At 60.3% G+C, this 27804-nt stretch overlaps 1 protein-coding gene across 7 annotated transcripts; it reads right to left on the reverse strand.

The window, feature by feature from the left end:
• Positions 1-317: 317 nt before the first annotated feature.
• CIC (capicua transcriptional repressor) lies at positions 318-27804 on the reverse strand. 7 transcript variants are annotated; one of them, XM_049900791.1, is made up of 21 exons: positions 27684-27804; positions 21677-24484; positions 9448-9597; positions 9130-9364; positions 8918-9047; positions 8636-8818; positions 8391-8556; positions 7311-7513; positions 6996-7221; positions 6510-6613; positions 5018-6251; positions 4742-4929; positions 4215-4336; positions 3949-4115; positions 3552-3845; positions 3130-3455; positions 2523-2770; positions 2268-2422; positions 2056-2187; positions 1663-1794; positions 318-1549 (listed from the first exon to the last, which is right to left on the reverse strand). In XM_049900791.1, the coding sequence occupies exons 2-21, from the start codon at positions 24459-24461 to the stop codon at positions 1182-1184; spliced, it is 7548 nt and encodes a 2515-aa protein (XP_049756748.1). In that variant the 5' UTR covers positions 24462-24484; positions 27684-27804; the 3' UTR covers positions 318-1181. The 7 variants fall into 7 exon arrangements, with proteins under 7 accessions (XP_049756748.1, XP_049756751.1, XP_049756750.1 ...); XM_049900794.1 differs by lacking the exon at positions 27684-27804 and adding an exon at positions 26897-27022 and having other exon boundaries at positions 3552-3842; XM_049900793.1 differs by lacking the exon at positions 27684-27804 and adding an exon at positions 26897-27022 and having other exon boundaries at positions 3130-3452.

Consider the following 27804-nt stretch of genomic DNA (forward strand, 5'->3'; position numbering starts at 1 on the left):
AGGCCGATAAAGGTAAGCTACCTTCTCTGGCTGAAGTCCTTGTGTAGTACGAACAGTTAACATGCTAACCCAAATGTTGAGAGATTAAAGACCAGTGAGAAGCACTAGGAAGAAAGGTCTGACAATCTACTTCCCAAAAATCAACCACTGAAAACTCTCTGGAGTACAGTTCCACTCTGACACACACAGACAGGATCACCATGAGTTGGGACTGACTTGGTGGCAGCTAGTGGCCTTCCTTGGCATGTCTCAGGTCTTCCCCAACCTAATTCACATTGGGTGGCTCAGAAAGGAGCAGAGTAGGCAGCGTGGAACTCTCCCCGAGCATTTTTTGGGATCAGAGGTCCCAGTGAGTCAGGGTCACCGACCCACAAGCCCCCCTGACATTGGGGGGATAGGCACAGGGATCCCGGAATTGCTGCAGCCACGTGTACCTTCTCACCCTGCACCTCATGGGAAGTGTAGCACCCCAGAGCCATCTGGGGATAGGGCTGGCAGAAGCACCCCTTCCCCTTTAAAGTGGGTCACCACACAGGTGTGTTAAACAGCTTTAATCTCGGTCATTTCAGCTTCGGCACAGTAAGAAATATTGCACATGATCAACATGTTTTGTTCTGGGGTGGGGGCGAGGGTAGGGGGAATCACCTTCTTAGAAAGTACAACCCAAGTTGGGAAGGCAGAGGGGGTGGGGAGAGAACCCTCCCCATGCCTGTGGCAAAGTGCAGGAGCCCCCACCCCCAAACTAACCTGAGTCCAGCCCCTCTGGGGAAAAAAGGGGTGCATGAACTCCCCCCTACTCCACAGGTCCCTTCCTGTGGCCCAAGGCCCACACTACCCTCCAGCTTGCAGCCCTCACACGAGCCATTTTGCATAAAGTACAAGTGAAAAAGGTCTGAAGGTAACACACTCCAGGTTATGTACAGGGGCTCGGTGCAGGGACGGGGCCCCTGCCTCCCCTCAACTGCCCCCATCACAGGGAGGGAGCTGTTGGGGGAGGGGGTATATACAAGAGGAGCAGGCCTCATTCCGCCCCAAGCTGGAAAGGACGAAATGGCTGTATTGGCCGGGGAGGGGGGGTGGGGACGGGGACGTAACCATCCTGCGCCCCCATTCCTGCCACCTACATACTGTCCATGTCCTGAAAGGGGCACCGTGGGTCCTGGGATCTTCTCAGGGGCCCCTCACCTGCCTGTGGCAGCTGTGGAAGAGCCAGAGGGTGGAGGGGAGGCCTGGGGGGCCCCCTCCCAGCCAGGCTGTCCGGGCCCCAGCTCTGGGGGTGGAGGCAGTGGTGGGGCAGCCGGGGCCGAGCCAGAGTCCGAGCCAGGTGAGTTGGGGTCAGGGCCCACAGCAGGGCTGGGCGTGGGAGCAGGGGCAGCAGCGGTGCCAGTGGAGGGCGGTCCGGGGAGGGGGGCCTCGGCCCCTGGGGGCTGCTCCGTGGGAGTAGCCGCCTGCATGATCTTCTGGCGCACCTCACGGATCTTCAGCTGCAGACAGACCTTAGAGGGGAAGATGTCTGCGTAGCGGGCCTGGAAGGCTGCTGTGGCCTGGGCTGGGGACAGAAAGGCACGGGGGTTGGGGAAGGCAGGACGAGGTGTGCAGGCAGGGCCCAGCCAGGTGCTCCCTCTGCCTCCGCCTGGCTGGCCAGTTCTGAGACAGGCTCACCTGAGGGGAAAAAGCCATGGTCCTGGAAAAGCTGCATGACCAGGGCCCGGCGCTGGTCCAGGGTACGCCGCAGTGACGAGTACGGCACCTTCTCGTACTCCAGCTCCCCAAGCACATCCTCAGCATCCGTACCTGGGAGCAGCGCACACACACAGGCAGGGTGATGCTACAGCAGCACCCTGAACACCCAAGCCCTCCCTGAAGCCCACTTTGAAGAGAGACAAAAAGAGGGGACCTGCTAAAGGTCACATAGAACTTGAGCAACAGCTGGCCTCCAAACCTGCTGTTCTCCCGCTCTCACAGCCACCCATCCCACCTCACTCCCTTTGACCCTATTCCCGCCCCTCTGGTAGGCCCTAGGTCCCCACAGCTCTGCCTGCTTAGCGCCTATACCTGTACGGTCAAAGGTGAAGATGTCTCCCTCACACTTGGCACTCTTGGGGGTGTTGGGCTCAGAGCTGCAGCTGGAGCGTCTTCTCATCTTGCGCTTGGGCGAGGTGGGGTCCTCGGGTGCCGAGTCCAGGTCTGGCCAAACAGAGGCAGGCTCAGAAGAGGCGGTCCCTGTCCGTTCCCCCACCTCACCTAGATGACCAGCGCTTGCGTACCGGTGGAGTTCTTTCTCTTCTTGCGGTAGGAGCCCAAGATGGCCCGGGGGGAGGTGGCCAGAGACTGCAGGGTGGGAGAGGGCAGCACCTCCTCAGGCCGAAATTCAGGCAGCTCAGCAAAGCGCTCTTCAAAGTCCACCTCTGACAGGACCCTGCTGGAGAGCCCACAGGGTCACCTCCCCTGCCCCAGCCTGCAGCTGCCCACTCTTCCACCAACCCCCCAGAGTCTGTCAAGGCACCCGGGGCCATGCTCACTTGTCCACAGAGTCAAAGGTCTTCTTCAGGGGCGGGGGCCGCACCTTCACCTTCTTGCCGGTACTAGCCACCTCCTTGCGCTCAGGGGTATCCCCAGCCGCCCTCCCGCTGTTGCCCTCACTGCTGCCGATGATGCCACAAGAGACTGGAGCCGGCGCTGGGCTGGGAGGGGTGGGAGGCTCCCCACGACTCTCCAGGCCCAGGCCGGGGACGCGCCACTCTGAGGATGAGCTGGGGAATTTGCTGGCCTGAGTAAGGACGGGCAGGGAGACAGAGGACACGAGATTCAGACAGACCAGGACAAGCAGGTGGGTGAGGACAGAGCCCGGAAGCAGAAATGGATGCTAAGTCAGCCAGACACAGACTCATGAAAAAGGTCCAGTCACACAGACTTGGGAAGGCCCAGACAAGGACGTCAGGAAAGCGGACAACACAGACAAGCAAGAGGAACACCACGGAAAAGGCTTTTAACTCCAGAGACAAACAAGGGCACATTCAGACAGCTGAGAAGGGAAAAGGAGCTGAACAAAAATGCAAAGACATCAGACAGAGAAGCAGAGCCAACCCCAAGTGGAAGCTCCCCACCAACTGCCTGCCAAGTCCTCACCGTGGCCTCAGGACCCTTGGTGCTGGTCCGCTCCTCAACAGGCAAGGGCAGCGGGGGGCTGCTCCGGGCTGTTGAAGCCCAGGTCTCGGGGGGTGGTGGAGGGGCTGGAGTTGTAGGCTGCCCCTCAAGCTCAGACTCAGGGGCAGTTGGCTCGCGGGCTGGGCCAGGATCCAGTGGCTGCCGGGGCGCAGGACCAGGCCGCCCAGGGGCACCTGCCTCAAAGGAACCCACGGGAATGCTGGCGATGGCCGCCTTCACTTTCTGAGGGGCCTTGGGGGTTGGCCGCTGGGCCTTGGGGGCCACTAAGCTGTAGGTCATGGAGCCTGCTGGTGGAAACAAAAGCATTCGCTGAGCCAGGCCTGACTAGAGCCCACCCCTTGGGTCCCCCAATTCATCCTGCCCTGGGTTGGCCTGATACCCACCTGTGGCACTAGGAAAGGGGCTGGTGGGGGCTGGGGTGGCAGTGGCAGGGGCCGGAAGGCCCTTGGGCAAGATGGCAGCAGCAGGGGTGGTGGTGCTGGTGGCCACAGTGTAGACCAGGCCTGGGGGGGCCTGGGAGGGCTGGGCCAGGGGTGCTGAGGAGGTGGGTGCAGGGCTGCCAGGGTAAAATGCTGTGATGACGGGCCCTCCAGGGGTGGCACAGGCAGGAGGCAGCTGGGGGCTGGGCACAGGTGACACGCCCACCTGGCCGGGAGCCAGCAGTGGGGTTTGGCCTGCTTAGAGGGAGAGAAAGGGAAAGGGAGAGCACCAAGAGTCAGAGCCTGGACTGCCCCCGCCCCACCCTGGGTTCCCCACCCTGCCTACCAGGCTACCCCTCACCTGAGAGTAGGGGCTGCACGAAGGCAGGGCCACTGGGCCCCAGCGAGGTGAAGCCTAGGGCTACAGAGCTCGTGGGCCCGTATGAGGTGACCGTTCCAGCCTGGCTGGATGCAGGGCTGGTACCCAGGGGCAGTGCGTGCCCGCCTGCTGACTGAACGTAGGTGATCCTGCCGCATGGAGGGTAAAGGGGAACGAGTGAGGAGAGCCAACCCACCCACCCCTTCTCTGGACTGGCTTCTGGGGAAAACAAACTCAACTGTGATTACCTGGTGGAGGAGGGCAGGAGGACCTTCTGGGGCTGAGAGGTGGGTCCAGGTAATGTGGCTGGGCTCAGGGGTGGCACCAGGCCACTGGGTGTGCTCACTGGCACTGGAGTCAGCTGGATGATCTGTGGGCAAGAGCACCCACAGGTAGGAGTGAGCTGGGTCCCTGGGATGGGACGGGGGAAAGGGCTGAGACTACGAGGGTGGCTCAAAGCAAGGACATGAAAGGCGGAATTTGGGATAAAAACAGTGGAAGAAACAAAGAAAAAAAAGAAAACAGTGAAAGGGCGGGGGGGGAGGGGAGAGAGAGAGAACAAATACAGGCACCGAAAACAGAATTGAGAAGAAAAACAGCATGCACCGAAACACGGAAGAAGACCGAGTCCCAGAGACAGAAATGGAAAAGGAAGAGACTAAAAAAAAGACACAGATTGATAAAGACCAACGGTTAGAAATGCAGAAGCCACACAGACATACCCCCCAGAATGGGGAGGAGTAAAAGGTGGGAGACACAGCCAAGGTGTCCTCACCTTACTGGGCGGCTGGGCACCATTCTGCACAGGTACCGAGAAGGGCGGGCTCACCAAGGGCAGTGGCTGGGCGGCACCTCCACCCCGCACGGACACACTAGGGGCCGCCAGGGGCACTAGTACCTTCCCAGGCAGCAGCTGGGCTGAGCCACCCGGGGGTGGGGCCTGCACCGGAGACACCGACTGGGCTGCAAGTTAAGAGACAAGCAAGAAAAGGTTATAAGGGAGTGGAACAGAACTTACCATTTTCCTTGTACTGCCTAGCTCGGGTCTCACCTTTGGGGGGTGGAGCAGAAGGTACAGACTGCAGGATGGGGATGCCAGGAGTGGGTGCAGTGGCAGCCAGGACCTTGCCGTTGGTGGAGGTGCCCGGTGGGAGCGTGAAACGGATGCTGGTGGTGGGTGCAGGGGCGCTGGGAGCTGCTACCTTGGTCCCAGGGGCTGCTGCTGGGGCAGGTGCCACCTGAAGCTGCTGGGGCAATGTGGGCAGGATATACTGCACCTGGGTGATTCCCCCAGCCTTGCCCAGGGCACCTGGCTGCAAGATACCCAGGGGCACTGGCCCATTGGGGCCACTCCCAGCACCTGTTCCAGAGCCTGAAGTGGCCCCACTGCCAGGGGCTCCTTGGGCAATGAACTGGACAGCAGGGGGTGCGGGGGCCCCATAGCCTGGGGTGCCCACCAGCAGGTTGGTAACAGTGGCAGGTGCCTTTCCCACAGTGCCCAGCAGGGGCCCAGCCACCAAGTGTGGGGCTGGTGAGGTGGCTGCTGCCGACTTCTTGTCTGAATACACTAAGCTGACACCCAGCGGGGAGCCCCCAGGAGCCCGGGACCCAGTGCCCGTCTCAGTCCTGGCACCTGCCGTGTCATTTGGAGACGCTTCAGCCCGGCTGGAGGTGGGGAAGGGCTTAGAGGCAATGGGCACAGGAGTGCTGCTGACAGGCCGCACCACGTTGGTGACCATGGTGGCGGCTGGGCGGGACAGGGGGGCTGCTGGGGCCCCGTAGGCCAGCGATGGAGCAGGGGCCGAGGGCATGCGGGCTCTGCTGCCCTCCCGGTCCTCCTTATTTGGGGGCAGGACCAGTGTCTGCAGAATGTTTCCTCCCCCACTGGGAGGTGCCGAAATAACTGAGGGGCCTGGTGGCTCCAGGCTCCCCACACTTTCAGGTCTCTTGCGTCGGAAGGTGGCAGGATCCGTTGGAAGGAACCGGGTGGGCTTGGAAGGTGTCACTGGTCCCCCAGCCCCAGGGGGCGGGGGCCGTAGGGGGCCTGCTGTGCTGCCTTGCCCTGACTCCTGGGCCTTGAAGGTTCCTGAGCCCAGGGAGAAGGAGGTGGCTGCAGAGGTTGAGGCAGAGGCAGGCGAAGATGAGGAGGACGACGGGGTGGGGCCGTAGCCCTTGCCAAAGGCTACAGGTGGATCCGGGGGCCCGGGGGGCTCAGGGTCCAGGGGCGGACGGCAGTGTGTGAAGGAGGAATGGATCACAGGTGAGAACACCTTCCGGCCAAAGCCCTGGGTGGAAGAAAGGAGTAACACCATGTCAGGGGAGCCCAGGCACTTAGGTAGCCACACCCCACGCACCTGTCAGCCAGGCCAGCCCAAGTCTGCACTTCTGCCAGCTGAAGGCCTCAGTTCATCCTGGCTGGGACCCAGCTCCCCAAGAGGCAAGTAGCTTGCCCTCTCTGGGCCTGAATCTCCCCCACAGGAGAAGCAGCTCTTCCCCCTGCTGGGAGTGTTTGACTGGACAATACCACATGGCCAGGCCCTCACCTTGCTGCCCTCGGGGTCCTCCCCAGAGCTGTCTCCACTTTCGCTGTCAGTCACCCGCTCCTTGCACTTCAGATCAATGTCAGTGGTGCTGAAGCCATCGTCAGCTGAGGGAGCAGAGAGAACCATGTCAGCAAAGGGGCTGGGTGCAGGGCTGCCCTGGAGGAACTGTCTGGAGGCGGCGCTCTGGCCTCAGCTCCGCCCCAGGTGGCAGGGAGTATTGTCTGGAAACCCTATTCCTCAGCCCAAACCCCCGACCTAAAAGGAGTAAGAGTTTTTAACACTGTGCCTAATGGCCTAGTCATGCCTGTGTCCTCCGGGTTTCCTGCTTGGGTTTATTTGAGAGAGCCTGAACTCAGCACATATCCAATTGTGAACAAATGTCAAAGGGAAGAAAAAAGAAGCCTGGGGACCTAAATCAAATCTCCACCCACCCTCCCAGCCTCAGCCAAGGTCCCTGGACAGGATTTGAGGCCCTGTTCTGCTCACCAATGACATCATCATCCCCTTCTTCCTCACAGATGACCATGCGCTCCTCGTCACTGGTCATGTCCTCACTGGCAACCCGCTGGGAACGAGAGGCTCGAGTGGGCAGCAGGGGGGGCCGTCCACTGGCCGCCAGGGCACCCCCCTCGCCAGGAGCTGTGAAGGGGCCTGGAGCCCCATACTGGGTGCTGGGCTTTGGGCCAGAGTAGGACACTGGGCCGGATACCATCTGCAGGGCAGGTGGCAGGGAGGGCTCAGCCACGGCTGCCGCCTTGGGCAGCCCTACCTGTACCCCCCCAGGGGGCCTGCACCCCAGACCTGAGTCAGTTCCTGCAGTGCCTGGCTGTCTGCTTCTCCGCCATCCAGGCTATGGACCCCACTGTGGGAGAAGGCGCGGGGTCGGGCTGAGCCAGGACCCCCAACTGTGTGCAGCCGTTCTGCCCCACAGGAACCACTCCCTGGAGCCTTGGGGTCCGAGCTCAAAAGTGTCTGGGCTGCCACAGACAGGAGTTCCGATGACACTGTAGAGTGAAGGGTAGGGGGAGCAATCACTCAGGAGCCCCTCACCAGCACCTGGAGTGACCGAGCCACCCACAGATACTTCTAGTGCTAGATAGAAGCAGAATGGCATTTCTGGGCCACCTGGAGGCAAAGAGACTCCGCCTGCCAGCCCAGCATCTCCTCCTTGCTGGGCCCTGCCTTCTGGGTTGGCTAGAATCGAGCCCATTCCTCAATGGGAAGCAGCTCTTCCACGATTGCAAGAGCCTAGAAATAGGTCACGTGGCCCTGGATATCTAACTACTAACCTATCACTCTCAGTTCCCTCATCTCAGAAATGCAGTAACACCCCCACCCTCATCAAGCAGTGGGGCCATATCCACAAGATCGCTTCAGAAAAGCACCCCGAAACAGTGCCAAACACACAAGACACTCGATAAATAGAAACAGCCTATTACATGTGTCATCAGGTACAATGGTTCCAACTAGAGCCTTGAAAACAAAACCTGCTGAAGTTTAAATCCTGGCTCAGCTACCTTCTAGTTCTGTGACTTTAAGCAAGTGTCTTTACCTCTCTAAGCCTCTGTAGCCTTAACTGGAAAATGGGATAGATTTCAAGTACTATAAATTATCCTTTTCCTGCTGCCTAGAATATAGTAAAAGTGCTCAATAAATTGACAGCTACTGATGAGACTGCCATTTGGGAATTTTATCTGTCTGGACCTCCCAGGCTCCTTTGTGTAAAAAAATTGTCAGTTTCTTTGTGGTAAGAGTCCTCAGATAAAAGGAACTGGGCACAGAAGCGCGGCCAGGGCATGGGGTGAGCAAGTCAAGGAGTAGCTGGTAGCTCTTGGGGAGGCAGTAGGCAGGGTGCAAGCGCCAACGGTCTGGCTGACTAACCTCCAGGGGCAGCAGCAGTGCCTGTCTCTGACATGCTCCGCTCCCGGGTCTCCTTGTGCCCTCCAGCCAGCCCTAGGCTAGCGGGCTTGGCCTCTGAACTGGACTTCTTTCGGTCCTTGTTGCACCACTTCCAGTCTGGGTGGGCCTTGAAGTGGGCCTCCTTCACCTGGCAGGAGAGGGCAGGGTGACCTCTCACGCTCTCCACCAGAGGAAGCCAGGGTGGCCCTGGTAGGAGGGGGCATTACCTGGAAGGCCAGGTCATGGTACTTCTGCTTCTCCTTAGGCCCCAGGGCATACCACCATTCGCCTAGGATCTTGCTGACAGTCCGGTTGTCCTGGTTTGGGTGACGCTGGTGGACCAGGGCCCGGTGTCGCTTGCTGAAGATCATAAAGGCATTCATGGGCCGCCGGATATGGTCCTTCTCCCGCTGTGGTAGACAGAGCCCCAAGAGGGGATGGTTAGGGCCAAGGAGAGAGCCTTGGAGGGATGCACAAGGTGAGGAGAAACACGTAGAAAGATGTGGCACCTTGTTGGGGCTGCGTCCATCCTTCTCAGAAGATGAGTCCCGTTCTTTGGGCAGAGCACTGAGGGACTGAGTCCGGCGTTTTCCAGGTGGCAGAGGCAACTGGATCTCAGGGGACATGATGGAGAGAAAGCTGTGGTGGGGGAGGCAGAAACAGTGAGGACTGTGTCTCTGGCCGCCCTGCCCCTCCAAGTTCCAGGCCTCAGTGCACTCACGCATCGTCATGGTCACTCTCCGTCTCACTGTCCAGCCGGGATTCTCCTGGGGGGCCAGAGGCCTCCTCCTCAGTAGCGGGAGGGGGACCCTTGCCAGGTTCCACCACCCCCAGTGTGTGTAGGGGTCCGGGCCCTGGGCTCTCAGGGCATGTGGCTGCAGGGGGCCGCCCAGGGTCAGCACTTCCTGTCCCACCAGGTGTCTGCTCATGAGCAACAGCTGCCGACTCAGCAGGTTCTAGGGATGGAGAGGTGGATCAGAGGGCCCCTTGGCCACCTAGACCCCACCCACATGCCTTCCCACAGCCCCCCACTCCTCACCTTTGCTCTGGTTGGAGGCCACTGGGTGGCTGGCGGGTTGCTGGGCCTCGCTTGGCTGTACGGAGGGGTCAGGCTGGCTGGGGGCCAGGAAGGGGACTAAGGAGTGCCAGGGGAACACGGCCACAGAGCGAGGTTCCACATTTGTCCACACTGTGGGAAGGAGCCAGGTGAGCTGGTCAGCAGGGGATCTTGGCCCTGACCCCCAACTCAAGCTCTTCTCCACCCTAGTGGAGCTAGCTCCAGCCCTTCTTTACACCTCCCCCCTGATCTCAAAGCCACCATGCGACATCACTCAGGAAAAACTCCTCCCTTAAAGGTTTCTAGATTTATAAAAAAGAAAACAGAAACAGGGAAGGGAAATAGTACTCACACCCCATCCCCACCACCAGGAACCAGCCTAGAAAAACGACCAGCTCCTGCCACAAACCAGGTCATGCTTGGCTGCCACCCCATATTCCCAAGACCCCAAGACCTCAGCTAGGCTGGGGACCCCCCCCCCCGCCCCAGCAACAACCATGCCACAACTCCAGCACCCTCTCTCCCAGGCTGTGTCAGCCCCTCACCTTGGACCCACGCCCCCTTTCCCTTTCCGAGGCAAACGGCCTTATCTCCCCTCCTGAATCTCTCCACCTATTATCCATGAGGCATGGGATCTCAGGTTTTTCCTCTTTCCTCCCTTCACCTACCACAGACCCCAAGGAGTCAGACCTGCCCTTCCTGGGCTGAACACAGGTGGCTCCAGCATCCCCCACCAAAGAGAAACCACCACCCCTGAAGAGGCCTCCCAGCCTCCCTCCTGCTAAACCTCTGAGCTTATTTTCAGTCCAACCCCCATCCTGCCCCCTTGCCCAGAAAAAGGAGGGTGTGGTAAACTCCTCGGAAAACAAGGCACAGACAATGGGAAAGTAGAGAATCATTAGAAGTATGCCCAAGAAAAGAGTAAGCGCCAGGTATTTCCTTAAGGATATACACAAGAAGGTTCTCACCTTCAGCCCCAGCAGCTGGGTGGTAGAAGGGAAAGCCCTGGACTGGGACCCACCCCTGGCTGGGCTCCTGGGGCAGCCTTAGCTAGGAATGGGCTTCCCCTCTCACTGCCTGGCTCCTGGGGGAAGTGGAACCAGCAGAGAAGGCCCCTGCTAAGGGGAGAACGAAGAAGAGATGAGGGAAACGCCCTAGCCCTGGTCTCCATCACTCCAGGCCTCCCCCTGCTCCAGATCAACCTGACCTGGGGTGACCCCCCACCCATGCCTTCAAGAACATGGACTGGGGGAGCTCTATGTTAGGCACTGGCCTCGAGACCTGATTCTCTGAGGGGCTCACACACAAAAAAGTAGATACCAAGGAAGCAAACTGGTAAGGAATAAGAAAAACAATCATGGAAAACACTCATGACCCTATGATGACCCCGCCTCCTACTCCTGGGGCACTGAGGGCCCAAAAGCCTGTCAGGCCCTCCAACCACATAACATTGCCAGGGACCTGAACCTCCTCCTCTTTTCACAAAGATCTCTCTTATCAAGGCCTCCTCATCTTCTAAGAGGATGGGGAAGAAGGAGCTCAGCACCCAGCAGACAATACAGGGGCCGTTCTTTGGACCTACCCCCTCCTGACCTTCTCCCTGGTGAATCACCCTCCAGGTTCCTCCAGTCTCTCTCTCCTCCTCTCTGCAAAGCACACCCCAAACACTCCGACCCATCACTCTGTTCCGAGCAAATCGTGCCTCACTTCCCCAGCCCTGTCCTTAGCCCCACTTCTCAATCACAGCCCCCACTCTGCTCCATTTCATGCCTAGCAGATCCTATGCTGCTCCTATTCCCATCCAGGCCCTGAAAGCCAATTACTCTGCAGCTCACACCTCCACTTACAAGAGGCCTGTTATAGCTCATCAACTACACCCAGATACTCCCCATTCCTCACTCCGCTCCCACCTGCTGTCACTAACCACTGAGCCAGCCTCTGTAACTTTCCCCCTGGCTCTGCCTCTACCATTCTTATACTGATCCCCCATCACCGTTACTCCGCACTTATCACCCTGACACCTTGACCGCTGCAGTTCCAGGGCGCAGGCAATACTGACCGAACATGCCGAGGCCACGGGAGGCCGCGCCGGACGCAGGCACCAGGGGCCTGTGGGCCGAGTACATGGTCCGGGGCGGGGGGCCCCGACCGGGGCTCGCGCCTCCTCAGCGGCCGCCGCCGCTCCTCCTGCCGTCCGCTCCTCCGCCGTCGCCGCTTGGGCCGGGGGGGAGCGGGAGGCCGTCGCCGCATGCCCCCCCCCGCCGCCCCCCTCCGGCCGCCCCACGCGGGGGGTCTCCGCCGGGCGCGCTTGCGCACAGCGCCGCCGGCCTCCCCACCGCCCGGGGGGCGGGGGAGGTCAGCGCGAGCCGGCCCCGCCCCGCCCCCCGGCGCGCGCGGGGGCCGTCACGGGGCGCGCGGCACGGGGGCCATCGGCACCGCCCCCTCCCTCTCCCTCCTCCCGCGCGGAGCCGGACGGGCGGGGCGCGGCGCGCGTGCGCGGGGGCGGCCCCCACCCTTCCCCGCTCGCTGGCTCGCTCGCTCGTTCTCTCCCTCCCTCGCAGCCCCGGCGGGTAACGGCTCCGGCCCCGCGCGCCCCGGCTGTAGGCGCCGCCGCCCCGCCTTTCCGGGCCCTGGGCCCGCGGCTCAGCGCCGGGTCGACCTCCGGCTCCGGGCGGGCAGACAGACCAGCGTGCGTGCGTCTGTGCGCTCCGAGCGAACCCCGCGCCGAACCACCGCCGCCTCCCCGCCCCGCCACTACTACGCGCTCCCCTCCCCCCGCGCGCCTCCCCCCGCCCCTTCCCCGCTTCCCCCGCGGCCTTCCGCGCAAGGCCAGCCCCCCGCGCGTGAGCCCATTGGCTGTCGCCGCCGCGCGCGGGTCAGGCCCCGCCGCGCCCGCCCCTATTGGCCGCCCCGGGGGAACGTCAGTCATATGCAAATAAGGGCGGGGCGGGGCGGACCCCGGTTGGCCCCGAGCCGGCCGAGGGCGGGACCGAGGGAGGAGGGTGGCAGGGAGGGCGCACTGCAGTAAAGGCACCGAGCCAGGGGGGCGGTTCGGGGCTCCGTGCTGCGGAGGCCCTGAGGTTGTGTGTGGTGGTGTGTGTCCAGCTCGTGCAAGGAACACGCTCACGCGCGGCTCGGTCCGCCTCCCTCACACCCGCCGAGGCGCGCACCGCCCCGCAAGCCAGATAACAGCATATAGGGCTAGGGGAGCGACCCCTGATCCCTCACCAACTCCCACACCAGCACAAACACATAGTCCTCATAGACAGACTTTCATGCCACACCCATTACTCTCACACACCTCCAAGTTCGCATATACCTTCGGTCTTACACCTGCACTGCTACACACAAAATCACACACGATGCTCACACGTGTACTACCTCACACTCACCGTCATACACACTCTTCTCACCGGCCCTCTTCACATCACCCACTTCATACATACCTTACCTACAGGCCCCACCAACACATATACTCATCATACATCCATGAGCTCACGTGAATCATCAAACAAACACACACATCAAACAGGCAGAATTATCTCACACATATCACAGCGAATGCCATTCCACCAAGCACACACATCCCACACACCTCCCAATCACACACACACTCTTCCATCTTCACACGCTCATACAGCCTTCCTGACACATAGTATCCCCCCATCCCCAACACACAAATACACCATCATACTGACTTGACCCCACATACTATAAACTTACCCGCACAAGCCCTATCTACTTCGGTACCCAGACACATCAGGTATATGGAGCCCCATGGCCATCCACTGTCATTCAGCTACCCAGGGTGACACTCATCAGCCACCTGGAATCCTCCACCTAGCAACACAGGGGCCCACCAAGCACCACCATGGCTGGTACCACGACTCTAGGCTGGGAGTCAACACTCCCCTCTCCCCCCTGAAAAGGGCCTCGATAAAGAAAAGAAACTAACCCTTACTTGGGGCTGCTATATGCTGGATGCTAGTGTTCACTGAATCTCACATTCACCTAGGGAGGTACGTTTTGTTATGCCCATTGTTCAGACGAAAAAATGAGCCTCTGAAGGACTGAATACGTTGTGCATGATCATGCAGCCAGGACTTACCAGCCCAGTATTCCAACTCAAGTGCTCTTTGCATTATTCAGTACTTAACCTCAGGATGGGCACATGCAGAGACTCCCCAAAAGAGGACCTTAGACAGCGATACAGAGACTGATAACTACAGAAAAGTCAGGGGCACAGAGAGAGACACACACAAGAGTTTGGGGCCCAGGAGGCACAGAAGCAGAGGCCCTAGGTATGGGTCCCAGGAAGGCACTCAGTAGAGGCAGAGGCCTAGGGTCATACCTGGGCTGGTAAAGTTGAACAAGTTCAGATGGACCAAGACTGGGGCTCCTACTAAGGTGGGGTCAAGGGCAGGAGCAGATAACCCCAATTTGCCCCGTTCAATTATGGAGCTGAGGGCAAGAGGGGTGCCAAAAGAACCAGGTAACCTGAACCCTGATGGGGAAAGGGAGGCCTGTAGCCTACTGACCTCCAGAGACTGCGGGGCCAGACACTTGGCTGTGAGCCTGGAGGGGGCACCCGAGGGACTATTAGGTGACTGCCCCCGACTCAGACCCTCCATTACCTCACTGCCCCAGGGACTGCAATGTGAGGCAGAAATGGAGGCTGAAATCAATGTAGCCTGCTATCTCCCCACCACTACCCCCTCCTCTCCCCACCGGTGAGTCACCTACTGGCAAGTTAACCCCTTCCCCACTGCAATGCAGTCCAGGGACAGAGCTCAGAGGGGCCCTGTCCTCAGCTCCCCCATTCCCGTTGGGTGAGAAAAAGAACCAGGCCTGGCAAAGCAGGGAGAGGGCCTCACACATCTGGGAGAGTTGCACATCTGGTAGAAGACACAGTGCCCATGGAGGAGGGATGGGAAGAGGCCCCTTCCAGGGCAGAGTACAGCCAAGTGGGGGCCCAGCCTGGCAGGGAGGGGCGAGAATCCGGGCGGGAAAGGGCCCCCCTGCCCTGGGCGCTGGGCCAGCCCTATACTTAGCTTCCATTGTTCGGGATGGAGGAACCCTGGCTGAGGGTGATTAGGAAGGGACTGTCTCTCTCCAGTCATCCCCCACCCTAACTGGGGCCTCCAGAGTTGGAAAAGATTGAGGGGGTTCCCCAAACCAAGGCCCCGCCCCACGGGGGCGTGGGGGTCAAAGCGGTCTTTCACTCAAAGCAGGTACTGGGTAGGACTGCAGCAGAGGCCACCCCCAGCACCCTCACCAACTCCACAAAAGGCCTGGCCCAAAACATCCCCCACCGCACTGCACCACTCCACCCTGGCCTGGGGACACGGAGCCCAGACGGAGACACCGACAGCCACCCTGGCAGCGCAGGCTGAGACCTGCCCAGAGGGGCCCAGGGTGCGCAACCAGAGATGCTGACAGACTGAGGGACAGGCAGACACACTGAACTCACGGACCGTTTACTGAGCCCAGGAGGCACCGCGCCCTGCCACCCGGGGCTCCCCACCCCGCTCTCCAGGCCCGGGTCCCCCCCTTAGCGCACCACCCCACCCTGGTGTCCCCAGCTCCCCTCACCCGCCCTCCACATACATACATACACACCCACCCACCCACCCACACCGGGCGGCGTCGGCTACGAACAGGGTTGCCTGGGGAACGAGCCCAGGATTGGGCTTGGCGCTGTTCCGGAGGGATGGGGGCTAAAAATAGCACCAGGGTGAGTCAGTGTGAGTGGGGCTGGGGTAGGCAAGGAGGACCAGGAGGAAAAGAGAGGCAGGGAAGAGGTGTGGGGGAGGGTCCTCAGGAATAGGGAGATAGGCGGGATGCGGGCAGAGGACCGGGATGTGAACTTGGAGGTTGGAAAGTGCGGGTGGTGGGGAAAGGGAGGATCGTACAGGCGGCCGGCTGGTCGGCGCAGGCTGAGGGAGGTGCCCAGGTCCTCGCAGAGGAGGGGGCGCAGCCATGCGCTCCCCTCCCCTCCCCTCGCTCACGAGATTTTCCACTCGCCGCCTGGCCTCCAGCCAGACCCTGGCGGGCCCCACAAAGCCGCTTTGTGCTGGGAGGGCGGGCGGGCGCCCGGCCGGCCTGACACCCACGCGGGCCGCGGCGGGTCGCGGGCCAGCTGGCACCCGGGCTGTCTGCGGGGGGGGGGGGGAGTGGCACCCAGCGCCAAGGCGCAGCCGCGCAGGGGTTAATTGCGCAGGAACGGGAGCAGGTCTCGGCCAATCGGCAGTCGGCAAAAGCCACGGAGGCCAATGGGAAGGTCGAAGGTCTGACTCTGGGTGCCTACCCCCATGGGCGCGGGAATCTGCACTTCTAGGTGCCGGAGGGGGCTGGGTGCGGCCCTCACGGGGTACCTATTCCGAACTACAAACCCCCGGTACACCCAATCTTCCCGACTGCTACACAAGAAATAGGCTCAGAGTGGGGTAGGGTCTAGCAATCCGGAGATGGCACGATCAGGATTCGAATCCAGGTCTGCCCGGCTTCACAGTCAGCTCTCCGCCGACATGGGGGGCACGGGTCCCTAGCCCGGGCCCCAGTGGGAAGCGGGAACAGGGAACGGGGAGCGGGAGAAGGAGGCGGCGCGGCGGGCTAGGGTCCAGCCGCCTGCGGTGCAGCCGCTGCCGCCGGTGGTAATGGGAGCCAGACGCCGTCGGCGCAGCTAATGCGCCTCCCTCCCGGCCGCTAATGGAGCCATTAATGCTGAGGGGGTGCCTGGCCGCACCCCCGCCTGCCCCGCTGCGCATGCGTGCATCGCCCGCCCCACCGCCCGCCGCCGCCAGGAGGCAGCGCAACCTCTCGAAGCGTCAGGTGTTGGGGGCTGCCAAGCTGAGGGAGCTGGGGTCTCTTCCACAAAGTCACTAAGACTCACCCCTGCAAACTCACCAACGCTTCCCTCTCCGCAGTCACCCTCTTCTTCCCAGCCTGGGTCTCCACTGCCCAGAGGGATCTTTCTGACACCCAGATCCAACCTTTTCCCTCCCACGCTCTAAGCCCTTTCTTGGCTCCCCACTGACCCCAGATTAGAGCCTCAGCTTTTCAGCCGCCTGGCCTGGATGGGCCTGTCCTCTGTGGCACTCTTCAGCCAAGCCTAGGCTTCAGCCTCAGTTCCAGCTTCAATCAGCCACTCAAAGTTCACGCACTTTCACCCCTCCTGGCCTTTGCTCACGTGGCTGCCTCCACCTGGATGGCTCTTCCCTTTCCTTCACTACCCTGAAATCACCTACTCATTCCTGACACCAGCTCATATGTCATCTCCACTGAGAAGCCTACCTGAACCTCCCTCACCAACCCCCCTGGTAGCCAGAGTCTTGTCTTGTCCTCTGGCCTCCCTAGACTCAGTATCTCCCCCGATCACCCTTTCCTATGCCTGCATCCAGCCCTGCCTTCCCCACCCCGCTGCCCCAGAATTGCTCAGTCTTGGGCCTGGCAGGAGGGGCCTGAAGATGGAGGGAGCTGACTTCTGGCAGTGGAGATGGAGTTCATTGAGACAAAATGGAAATTTTGGCGGGCAGGATCTGGATTTAGGAGTCAGGAGACTCTGGCTCAAATCGCTTCAGCCCCTCTTGAGGCCTATTTCTTCACCTGCCCAAGAATAGCTGGTGGGTACTGCCTGGTCTCTGGGGCCCTACCCCTTGGGGTAGACTATCTCCAGAACTCAGTTAAGTGGAGCTGGGACCAAATGTATCTTCTGAAGGGTGGGAGGAAGGTAGGATGATCTGAGTCTATGCCCTCTAGCAGGTGGGTGGGCACAGGAGCTGCTTTCCTGCCGCTCCCCGACGCCGGATCTCCTGGCCTGGGTTATACAGCCCCCGCCTTCCTGCCTGTCTTGGGAACAGGTGGTTGGATGGTAGATGGGTCTGCAGGATGGCTCCTGACACCCCTTAGCAGGTTTTGGGAACAGCAGTGGGTAGCTAATTTGTCAAGGAGCAAGAGGGGGCCCCTACAACTCTTCAGACAGGGATTGGACTGGAATATGGGATGGAAAATGTTACTGGTGAAGAATGGGCTTCTTGGATCAAGTAGACACATAAGACTGTGTTGGCATCTCCTGTCTGGAGGGGAGATGAGAGGGCGGGGGGCCAGAAGCTACCCAAATGGACAAGAGGAGAAAGAGTGGAGGGAGGGAGTGTGCTGTCTCACTATGGGGAGAGCAATTAGGAGTGTATAGCAAGGTGTGTATAAATTTTTGTATGAGAGACTGACTTGATTTGTAAACTTTCACTTAAAGCACGAAGAAAATTTGTTAACAAAAAAAAAAAAAGAGGGGGCCCCTAGGGCCTGGACAACCTCCCAACACTCTCCAAGAAGGGAGTAGGGGACCTGGTGCTTAGCAGTTGTCCATTGCCTTAAAGGAACTGAGCACCTGAGATATATAGGGTGAAGGCGAGATAGGGGCAGCAGGTATGTCTAAAGAGTTGGAGAGGGAGGCCTAGAGGAGAGGCCAAGAATGGCCCAGAGACACAGGATCCCAAGACTGGGGGCCAAAAAAGAAAGAGGGTGGGCTAAAAGCTCAGACAAGGTTTGAAGCCTAGGGTGGGACATACCCAGAAAGGTATGGAGAGCCAGACTCTGAGAGGGAGAGACAAGGGTCCAGAGAGACAGACAGGCCCAGAAATAGAGACCTAGAGAGAGACAGATGGAGGGAACTAGGGGAGAGACAAATAGACATACAGTGGCCAAACAGAGATAGACAGACAGAGGCGCCTAGGAGAAGGGGCAACGCCTGTCAGTAGGCGAGAAGCTGGGAGCTGGGAGGGAAACTGTGCCAGGAATGGGGCTGAGACATCTGGCCTCCTGGGCAGGGGCTGCAGGCCCTGAGGCGGGTTCCTTTCCTGGGGAGCAGGCTGGAAGAGTCAGAGGGAGGCGGCAACAGCAGCTGGCCGCCCGGCCATGCGCAGAATGTTGAGAATGCCAGCCGCCTGCCCCGGCATGTCCCCCAGCGGAAGCAAATGCCTGGTGGGGGGCAAGAGCAGGCAAGCTTCCCTGGGCCGCCCCCTCACACCTGCTGCCCCCTGAGTGAAGGTCAGCCCCTGGCATGGGTGGGCAGAAGGGGCCAGAACTGTGGCTTCACTATGCCACCAGGCATGGTGCGCCCTATCTACCTCTCAGAGGGAGAAGGCCCCAAGGAGCCTGCTTCCCAAGTGTGTAGGGAAGAGAACAAAAGGGCCAGCTGTCTGGGAACCTGAGGGGTACCTGGATACTTCAGCGGGGTGTTGTCAGGGAGGTGCTGCTCAGAACCGTCAGGACAAGCACTGGACAAGTTCTGACGACCAGGCGGCCTCCAGCGAGGGGCCTCCCTTTCCTGAACCTCAGTTCTTCCCTTGGACAACGGAGCCAGCAATCCTAACTTCACAGCACCGGCAGGATTTGATAAGAAGTCCCTAAGCCTGGGGCTGGATACATGGTAAATGCCCAATGAAGAGTGGTTATTATTATCATCATTATTATTGAGTGCCGTTAAGAGCCTGGGCTCTGAGGTCAGACAGCGTGGGTTCAAATCCTGGCTCTATCACTTCCTAGCTAGGTGATAATAAGCAAGTCACTTAATCTCTCTGGGCTACAGTGTCCTCCACTGCCAAAATGAACTAGTAATCATGGGACATTGTGAGGATTCAGTTAGCAAATGCTCAGACGGCACTTACTGAATGTGCCAGACACATGCGTCACGAGTGCTCAATAAGCTATTATTACTGGAACTCTTCGTAGTAAGGGTCCTGCAATCTGGAGGTCAGGAGACCTGTTTCAAGGCCCAGTCCTGTCCTTCCCTGACTGGGCAACCTGCATCAGGACTCTTCTTCTGTCAGGGCCTTACTTTTTCTCATCTGGAAGATGGTGGCAAGATTCCTGCTGGGCCTGCCCTGTTAAGCCAACCCTCCCTGACACAGCAGTGAGGGTCACGTGGGACAGTGCTATGAGGGCAATGTCAGGGGCTTGGGGCATGCAGGGCTGGGGGTGGAGGGTGGTTAGAGTCCCTCTGTTTCAGTTTCTTCATCTGTCTAAGGACAGGAATTCCTGCTGTGCCCACCTCTGTGGAATTTTGCTCGTATCAACTATAATAACAAGTATAAAAAATATTGCAGGGGGGCAAAAAAACACACCTCATCTCACTCAGTGCATGAGCATGAGGGACGAGCACAACCCGTGTCCTCTCCTGGGTCTGGGGACAGGTCTGGACTGGGAGCTACGTGAGGACAGGGCCCAGGCTCCTTCTTGAATTGATGCCTGCCCCCATCCATGGCACTGCCAGCTTCTGCCCAGAGGCACACACCAGCCCCCTTCCTCCCTGGTCTCCCTGGTCTCAGCAACTCAAACCTACCCTCCACAGTGAAGCCAAAGGGGTTTATTCTGGTCAAAACCTTCTGTGGCTCCCTAGTGCTCCTAGGATAAAGTTCAAATATCTTACAAGGACCCTACATGATTTGGCTCTTGCTCACCAATACAGTCCCACATCCTCACACTCGCTCACCTTCTAAAACCCTTCACTTTGCAAATTCAGCTTCCTCCAAATACCTGCTTCTGACTCAAGACCTTTGCATAAACTGTTCCCTCTGCCTGGAAGATCTTCCTACCTGCCCTGCCTGGCTCACTCCAGCTCACTCTGCAGGTCTGTTGATAGGCTTCTGGCCTCTCCTCCAGGAAGCCCTCCTTGACTTCCCAGGCTGGACTGGTTACCTCTTCGGGGCTCCCACAGCCTCCTGAGCCTCCCCATCCCAGCTGTGACCACTCTGCTTTGACCACTCTGGACTGTCATGTCTGAGGACACGTACGTCTATTCCAGTGGACGGTGAACCCTGTGAGGGCAGGGCTGGGCTGTGTCCTCATCACCATTCAGCACAGGGTAAGGCACAGAGGAGGCCACCAGTTAACAAAGGCAAGCAGACAGACAGACACATAGACAGACAGACAAACAGGAAAAGATGCTAAGGAAGGGGCTGGCGCCACGTCTGTCACCCTCTCTTTGAGTTGCTCCTACAAGGCCCAGCCTGGCCTGGGCCTGACTCTCCAGCACATTCTCAAACATGCCACTCTCCCCACCCCGGCCTCACCCGCTCCAGCCACACTGGCTTCCTTGACCCTCTCCCAGGCTCTGGTTCTTTCAAGCCTGGAGCCTTCTTATCTGCCTCTTCCCAGGAACCTGTGGTTGGTGGTTCTTACTTATCCATCAACTCTTAGCTTGTACGCTCCATCCCAAGGGCAGCCAGACTAGATCTGCGCCCTGAGGCATACTCAGCACAATCTCCTGCTCTCCTCCATGGCACTGACTATGCCTGTGAGGTTTACTGGGTGCAGTGGTGCAGACGAGGGTTCAAGTCCTGGTCCTGCCTTCTCTCAACAGAGGACCTCCTGGAGGCTCAGCTTTCCCTCCAGTAAGCCAGCACTATGGCAGAGGGGTCAAGAGTCAGATTGCCTGGGTCTGAAAGCTGGCTCTATGTTTCCTAGCCATGTGACCCTGGGCAAATTACTACTCCGGTCCCCTGTGTCAACTACACGAGGTCTAATGACAGCATCTGCCTATTGGGGCTGTCGTGAAGACTAAATGAGCTAATATTTGAAAAGGGCTTCAAACAGGGCCAGGTCTACTGTGAGTACTATGTTATGGGGTGCGAGTGAGGATCTGAAGGAGCCCTGTTGGCGCAGTGGTTAAGAGCTCAGCTGCTAACCAAAAGATCGGCAGTTCAAATCCACTAGCCACTCCGAGGGAGAAAGACGTGGCAGTCTTCTTCTGTAATGACTGCAGCCTTGGAACCCTATGGGGCAGTTCTACTCTGTCCTATAGGGTCACAATGAGTCAGAATTGACTCGATGGTAATGGGCTTGGTTTGGGTTGGTGAGGATTTGGCAAGAAGCTCACATGCCATGCTCTTCACAGTGATGCCCACCTGTCCCCTGATGCATGGGCCTGTCATTATGGTTATCATTCTCTGTTCCCCCGTCAGCTCCCTGGGACTGGGTAAAGGTCTGATGACTGCCAGCCCTCGGGGGGGTAGACTGCACTTCCCAGCAGGAGGCCTCTGGAAACCGTGCACTGGGCCTTCAAAGTCTCAGAATCCAGTCCCTTGCCTACCACTGGAATTCGCGAGGTGCCATCTGTGCAGAGAGGCCAGCCTCCCTCTTGCACCCCTCCTGAGGTGGGGAGCTCACCAGTTCAAGGGAGCCCTTGCCCAGCCCATCCACCAACACCCCTTACCTGTCCCAGGCCGGCCCATGATGACTTCCTTCTTGGGGGCAGGATGGCTGGTGTAGCTGCTGGGCACCAGGACAGGCAACAGGGCAGCAGGTGAGGGGTGGAAGGCCACAGGCTGGAAGGGCGAAGAAGCCAGGCCAAAGGTGGGCATCGGCTGGGCTACGGCAGTCGGTGCAGCTGGAGGCACGGTGATGGGCACAGGGGCCGGTAGGGGTGGGGGCAGGCCAGGCTTCCCACTGGCTGCCCCGGCAGGTGCTGGGGTCTCACGGCACCCCCGCCCAGGTCCCCCAGTCCGGGCTTCACTGGCAATGCCTGCCTCCCCAGGAAATTTGGAGGGCAGTGGTACATCAGGGTTGCGGACAATGACGGGGGAGTCCCGCTGTACCGCAGGCACTCTGCGCACAGAGGGCCCTGGATCTGAGGTCAGGCCAGCAGGTGGGGGCAGCAGCAGCAATGGCGAGGGCTGACGGGAACGGGAGAAGGGCACAGCAGGTGACACAGCCCGAAAGCCGGCTGGCGTGGAGGGTGTAGGGGTGTGGGACACCGAGTCCACACCAGAGTCTAGGCTGTCATTCTTGGGGAAGTCTGGGGCAGCTCCTCCACCCCCGGTGCCAGGGGCCCCCAGCGCCCCTGGGTGGGGCAGCAGCTCTGGCTTCCGCCGCCCAGGGCTGATGGGCACAGTAAAGGTCAGGTTGGTCTGGAAGGTGGGCAGGATGCCGGAGGAATGGCGCTCCCGTGGGGCAGGTGGTGGCGGATGGGGGCCCAGGTCTGGTGGCGTCAGCACACCAGCCTTAGGGGTGCTGGCGCTCAGATGGCGACTGCGAACGGCAGTGCGTTGGATGACCGGGGAGGCGTTGATGGGGCTGAAGTTAGCGGGGCGGAAGCCGAAGAGCGGCGAGGGTGAGGGTGACGGGGCAGGTGAGAATGGTGACTGCGTAGAGACGGGGGAGAAGGAGGGTGTGCCTGAGCGCGAGCTGCCCAGTGACACCAGCATCACAGCCGCCTCACACTCATCGAACTCAAAGCGGGACAGATCAGCAGGGGCCACCAGGCGTGGTCGTGAGTCTCCCCGGGCTGCCACGCTGCTGGCCTCACTGTCCCTCGACGTCTCATCACCCCAGTCAAACTCAGTGCTGCCCTCCCGGGCTGCCACGCCAGCTGGCCGCCCAGCCCCGCCTGGCCCACTGTCTGCCAGGCCCTCCATCTCCTTGGTTCGCATGGACAAGTGGCGTGAGCAGTAGCCTCGCCGCTGCGACTCCTTCATGCAGCCATCTCGAGAGCACAGCCTACGCCACTGCTTGCCATTGAACTTCTTGCGGATTCCATTGGGTGTACAGACCACGTCACCCTTCTTGTACTTCTGCTGGGCAGCTGTCAATGGTGTGCGAGCCCGGGCCGCTGGTGCTGCCCCCTTCTCTAGGGAGGCCACACTACTGCTCCGACTGCCACCCTGGCTCCCCTCCTGGCAGGGCGAGGGCTGCTCTCCAGGGCGGCCTGGGCCTGTGAAGGCTGGAGACTTGGGGGGTGGTGAGAGGAGCTGGGGCGGAGGCAGGGGGAGCAAGGCTGGGGTGCCTAAGGCTGGCGGATGCTTCTCTTCACCCTCTTCACAAGTCCCCAGGTTGCTGCCAAAGCTGATCTTGGATACCTCAGCATCCTCGGGTTGCTTGGGATCCAGGGCAGCAGGGCAAGACGGCAGGGTGACCCCGGGCTCAGCCTGCTCCTCCTCAGGGCCTGTGGTGGGCTTCCTCGGCAGGGCCTCGGGTTCCCAGGGGGGCCGCAGCAGGCGCAGGCTGGAGCGGGCCACCCACACAGCCTCCTCAGGTTCGCGGTGTGGGGGCTGCGGTAGGGTAGGTGGAGGGCCTGGCTGGGAGCTGGGGCCAGGGCTGAGGCGGACCTTGTAGGCAGCTGGCTTGGTGGCCACCTCCACTACTACCCCCTCACGGTAGGTAGCCACGCCAGGCTCCACACTGGTACAAACAGCCGTGCCCACTGCCAGCGCACCTGGTGGTGGCGTGGCATCTAGAACCACATCTACACCACCGCCTGGCACCCCCTCGTAGAAAGTCAGGGCCCGGTCACCAGGGAACTGCACGCCCAGGTCCTGGCTTCGGCGCACCTGGCGCACCACCGCCGGCTGGAAGAGGCCATCGCCACGCCGAGCCAGTACCCGCTGGGACCGCAGCTGCCGCAGGTCATAGCTGCCAGTGCTGGCCCTGGGGGGCCAGGGCCCAGGCCCACAGGCCTCCATAGGCTCATCCTCCAGGTCAGCTGAGTGCTCACTGGCCGTGTCTGTAGAAGAGGAGCGAGTGGAGGTGGGTGGTCGTGGAGGCAAACCCAGGGTGCTAGCCTCCTCGGGTGTCCGCGCCCGCTCGTCAGGCGCCCCAGCAACCCCGCCGCTGCCAGCCCCATGTTCCTCCACGTACTTCTTCTTAGGCGCTCGAGACTTGAACGTGGCTGTCTTGCGGCTGAGTGAGGGCTCCCAGCGGCCTGCCTCTCCTTCTCCCTTGGGGTCCTCGGCTGCGCCTGGGGTCGGGTCATCAGGGTGCAGCTCCAGGGGTGGCCCTTCTAGCCCAGGGCCCCGCTCAGCTGTCTCCTCCTCCTCACCCTCTTCAGCTTCTTCTGGCCCTGGCTGCTGCTGCTGTTGCGTCTCGTCTTCCTCCTCCTCTGGCTTGTCACCTTCCCCAGCCCCTCGCCGCCTCAGGGCTTTGGCCCTGGTGGCTGGTGGGGACCTGCCGCCGCCACTGCCAGGACCCAGAAGGCCAGTGCATGTCTTCTTCATTGGCTTCATCTTTTGCCCACACCCTCAGACACCTGTGGCAGGGGAAGGTAGACAGGGGTCATCAGGAGCAACTCAGGAACTCCCAGATCTAGTGGCCCCCAAGATTTCCCACTTGCTGAGGCCATTGCCTCAACTCTATGGTCCCCAAGGCCTCCTCTCTGACCACCCTTAACTCATGTGGGTCCCTGGTCAGCACCCAGACACAAACTGGCACCCATGCCCCCTGAGCACAGATACCCTGGCTGCTTGGGGAACCCTCACAGACACCTGCTCCTTCCGCAGAGGACAAGGCAGGTGCATGTACGCAGGCTGTAATGCCTCACGGGGATACGAGAAGCTGTAAGTTCACACCCACGGAGCATGCACTGTGTGCCAGGCCCTGTGCTAAAACGGGCCTTTTTTAACCCATTTCATCCTCACAACAGACCCAAGAGGCGAGTGCTACTATTACCCCATTTAATACTTGAGAAAACTAAGGCACAAAGAGGTTAAGCAACTCAACTTGCCCAGGATCATCTGGCTAGGAAATGGTAGAGCCAGAGCCTGAACTCAGGCAATTTGGTTTCAGGGTCTGTGCTCCTAACCATTTCAGTGTGCCGCCTGTCACATGATCCAGAGGGCACGCGTACTCGCACGGTCACTGTCCAGAGGGCACTTACACTCAAACACACACGTATGCACACATGCACACAGACACAGACACAGAAAGGGAGTGACCAGGCTGTGATGGGAGCTCCTCCCCCCACCCCCACCCCTCTGGGCAGCCTGGCATGGCCAGGCATTGTGGGAAGGAGTGCACAGCTGAGAGTCCCCAGGGACGGCTGCCCACTCTGCTCTGCACCCCAGGCCTGCCAGTTACAGCCATCTCCCCAGATCCTGGCAGGGAGCAGGCAGTGGCACGTCTGGGGCAAGAGCTCATACCTAGCACTGCCACAGGGCCGTGCATGAGCACATGCACACACACAAACACACACAGGCACACACACATCATCACACAGTGGGACACAGAGCTATACCCCAGGGTTTCACTGTGCCACTGGATGGGAGCCTGACCCTCCCTCAACAGCACCCGCTGTGATACCCAGTGAACCCAGCCCCCACTTCTGGCCTGCATGCATCCCCGCCCTGGCTGGGCTGGCTCTGGCAAGGTGGCTGAGCCGGCTGCCTCCCCACCGGGCCCCAAATATGCCCTCTGACTCCAGGTAGGGGTAAGTGGGAGAAGGTCAAAGAAAGCAGGACAGGCCGAGCAGGCCAACCTCACCTACTTCCTGAACAGTCATTACTGCCCGCCCCCTTTCAAGCTGCCCTTCGAAAAGAAAAGGGAAAAAACTTTACTCTGAAGTCACTGACAGGGCCCGAGAGGCCAAAAGGGGGGCCCTAGGAGGGTTGGGGGACCCAGGACCATAGGCCAAACGCAATCAGAGGCAACCCTTACAGTCTTCAGGCTCCCCCAGGACATCTGACCTCCTGCTCTCCCACTTGGGGCCTGCTCCTTCTGTAGACTCTGCAGTCCCAGGCCTGCCCCTCCCCCGGGCCAATCCTGGGGTCCTCACAGGCAGAGCCTGGAAGGCCTGGGGCTTCCTACACTGGGGCTGCCACCCAAGTCCCAAGACTTGGACAGATGCCACCACCTTCTCCCCACTGATCCGCTGGGCCACCCTCCTGGGGGCTGAGATCTGGCCCTAGTCCTGCCCATTCCCAAACACAAACCTTCACATACTCCACCCAGGGCCTACAACCACACTGCCCGGTACTCTTAAACCCTGCTGCCCGGTCTGGGCTCTTCACCCCAGAAGCCAAGCCTTATCCTTTCCCGTGGGGTCCCTGTTCCCTTCCTGCCCACCCCTGCCTGGATAACTCCCACCCAGAGCTCTGTGGATCCTCGCCTCCCTTAGAATCTGAGCAATAACTCCCTAACCCCAGGCAGCCCAGACTCTGGCTCTGCGGGGTCTCATGCTCTCTGCTCCCATGCACCAGTTTCTCTGCCACTCTTTCTTCCATCCTGTCACCACCTCTACCTTGCTCCTAACAGGCCCTAAGCCCCCTCGTCTGTCACCCCCTCGTCACCCTCATCTGTTTCTGTCAGCTCTTCCTCCCAGTCACTCTCCTGTCTGCCATCTCCGGACTTGTCACTCACTCTACCCATCACATCACCTCTCCTTGTCACCCCCTCCAACTCTGTCCCCTCCCTCTCCCTGTCACCCTGATCTAGTCCTGTCACCCCTCCATTCCTGTTACCCGTTCTCTGCCCACCACAGCCTCCCCCAGTCACCCCTTTTCTGTCACCACCCCCCTCACCACTTCCTCCACTCCATCTCCCGTTCCCACCATTCCGCCCACCCCTTTCCCCCTGTACTCCCTCCCCGTCCCTGCCACCTGTCCCCTCCCGGCCCCCAGTCCCCCGAAACCCCCTTGCCCAAGTCAGCCCTGGCCCCGCCCCTCACCTCGGGCTCGGCGGGGTTTCGGGGCGGGGGGCCGTAGCCCCGGCTCGGTCCGGTCCGGTCCCTCCCCGCCCCCCCTCCGGCTCTCCCTCTCGATTCTCCCTTTTTTTTTTACTCCAACACACAAAATGGTGAATGGACCTGCAACAGCTGGAGCAGCCAGCCAATCAGTGGCCACAACCCCGCTGACCGGCGCCGGCCTAGACCAATAGATATTCGCATCCTGGTCGGCTCCGCCCCTCAAGGAAGAGCGACTTTCACTGTGACCAATCGCGCTCACCCGGCAGCGCTAGAGGGTGGGCCTAAAGCCCAAGACCTGCCTCCCTCCGGGACCGACACCAACCTGAGCCTACGACCGCCTGATCTGCCTAGGACCCTGCCCCACAACAAGTGATGGGCACCAGCTTTGACCAATTGCAAGCCGTCTTCGGGGCGACTGACGAATACAGTACCCAATCGCCCTACAGCCTAGGCCGGAACCCAGCCTCCGTGAGGGACAGTAACCAATGAAATCCAGGAAGGGGGGGCTAAGGGATAAACTACCCAATGAGCTGGCTGAGGAGGCGTGGCCCGGGCGTTTGTTGACCGGCTAGTCGCAATTCCTGCTGGGAATCGAAGTCTTCTTACGGCTCTGGCCCATAGTTGATAATACATGGCAGACTACAACTCCCATGTGACAGAGTGCCAGGACTACCAAAGAGCCCGGGCGAGGAGAAAAAGTCGGAAAGGGCAGTTCCTCGAGAGTCTCACTGGACACCAGGAGCATCTGAGACCCAGGGCCCCGACTTACCCGGATTCGCAGCTCTGGCGTCGCCGGTGGCTCCTCTCAGCGGCGGCGGTAGCGGCACGAGGAGGAGGTTCGAGGAGCAGCCAACCGCCACCCGCGAGCCCCGCAACCAATCAGTAGCGGC

This window comes from Elephas maximus, chromosome 11 (genome assembly GCF_024166365.1).
Source record: "Elephas maximus indicus isolate mEleMax1 chromosome 11, mEleMax1 primary haplotype, whole genome shotgun sequence".
NCBI classification, from domain to species: Eukaryota; Metazoa; Chordata; class Mammalia; order Proboscidea; family Elephantidae; genus Elephas; species Elephas maximus.

Bases quoted from the DNA above. Each gene is read 5' to 3' on its own strand.
- CIC (XM_049900791.1), bottom strand. From the start codon at position 24,461: ATGAAGCCAATGAAGAAGACATGCACTGGCCTTCTGGGTCCTGGCAGT. The intron at 8,819-8,917 runs GTGCCACATCTT...TGTCTACCACAG, and splicing joins ATGGACGCAGCCCCAACAAG to CGGGAGAAGGACCATATCCG. The intron at 7,514-8,390 runs GTTAGTCAGCCA...TTCACTCTACAG, and splicing joins CACTGCTGCTGCCCCTGGAG to TGTCATCGGAACTCCTGTCT.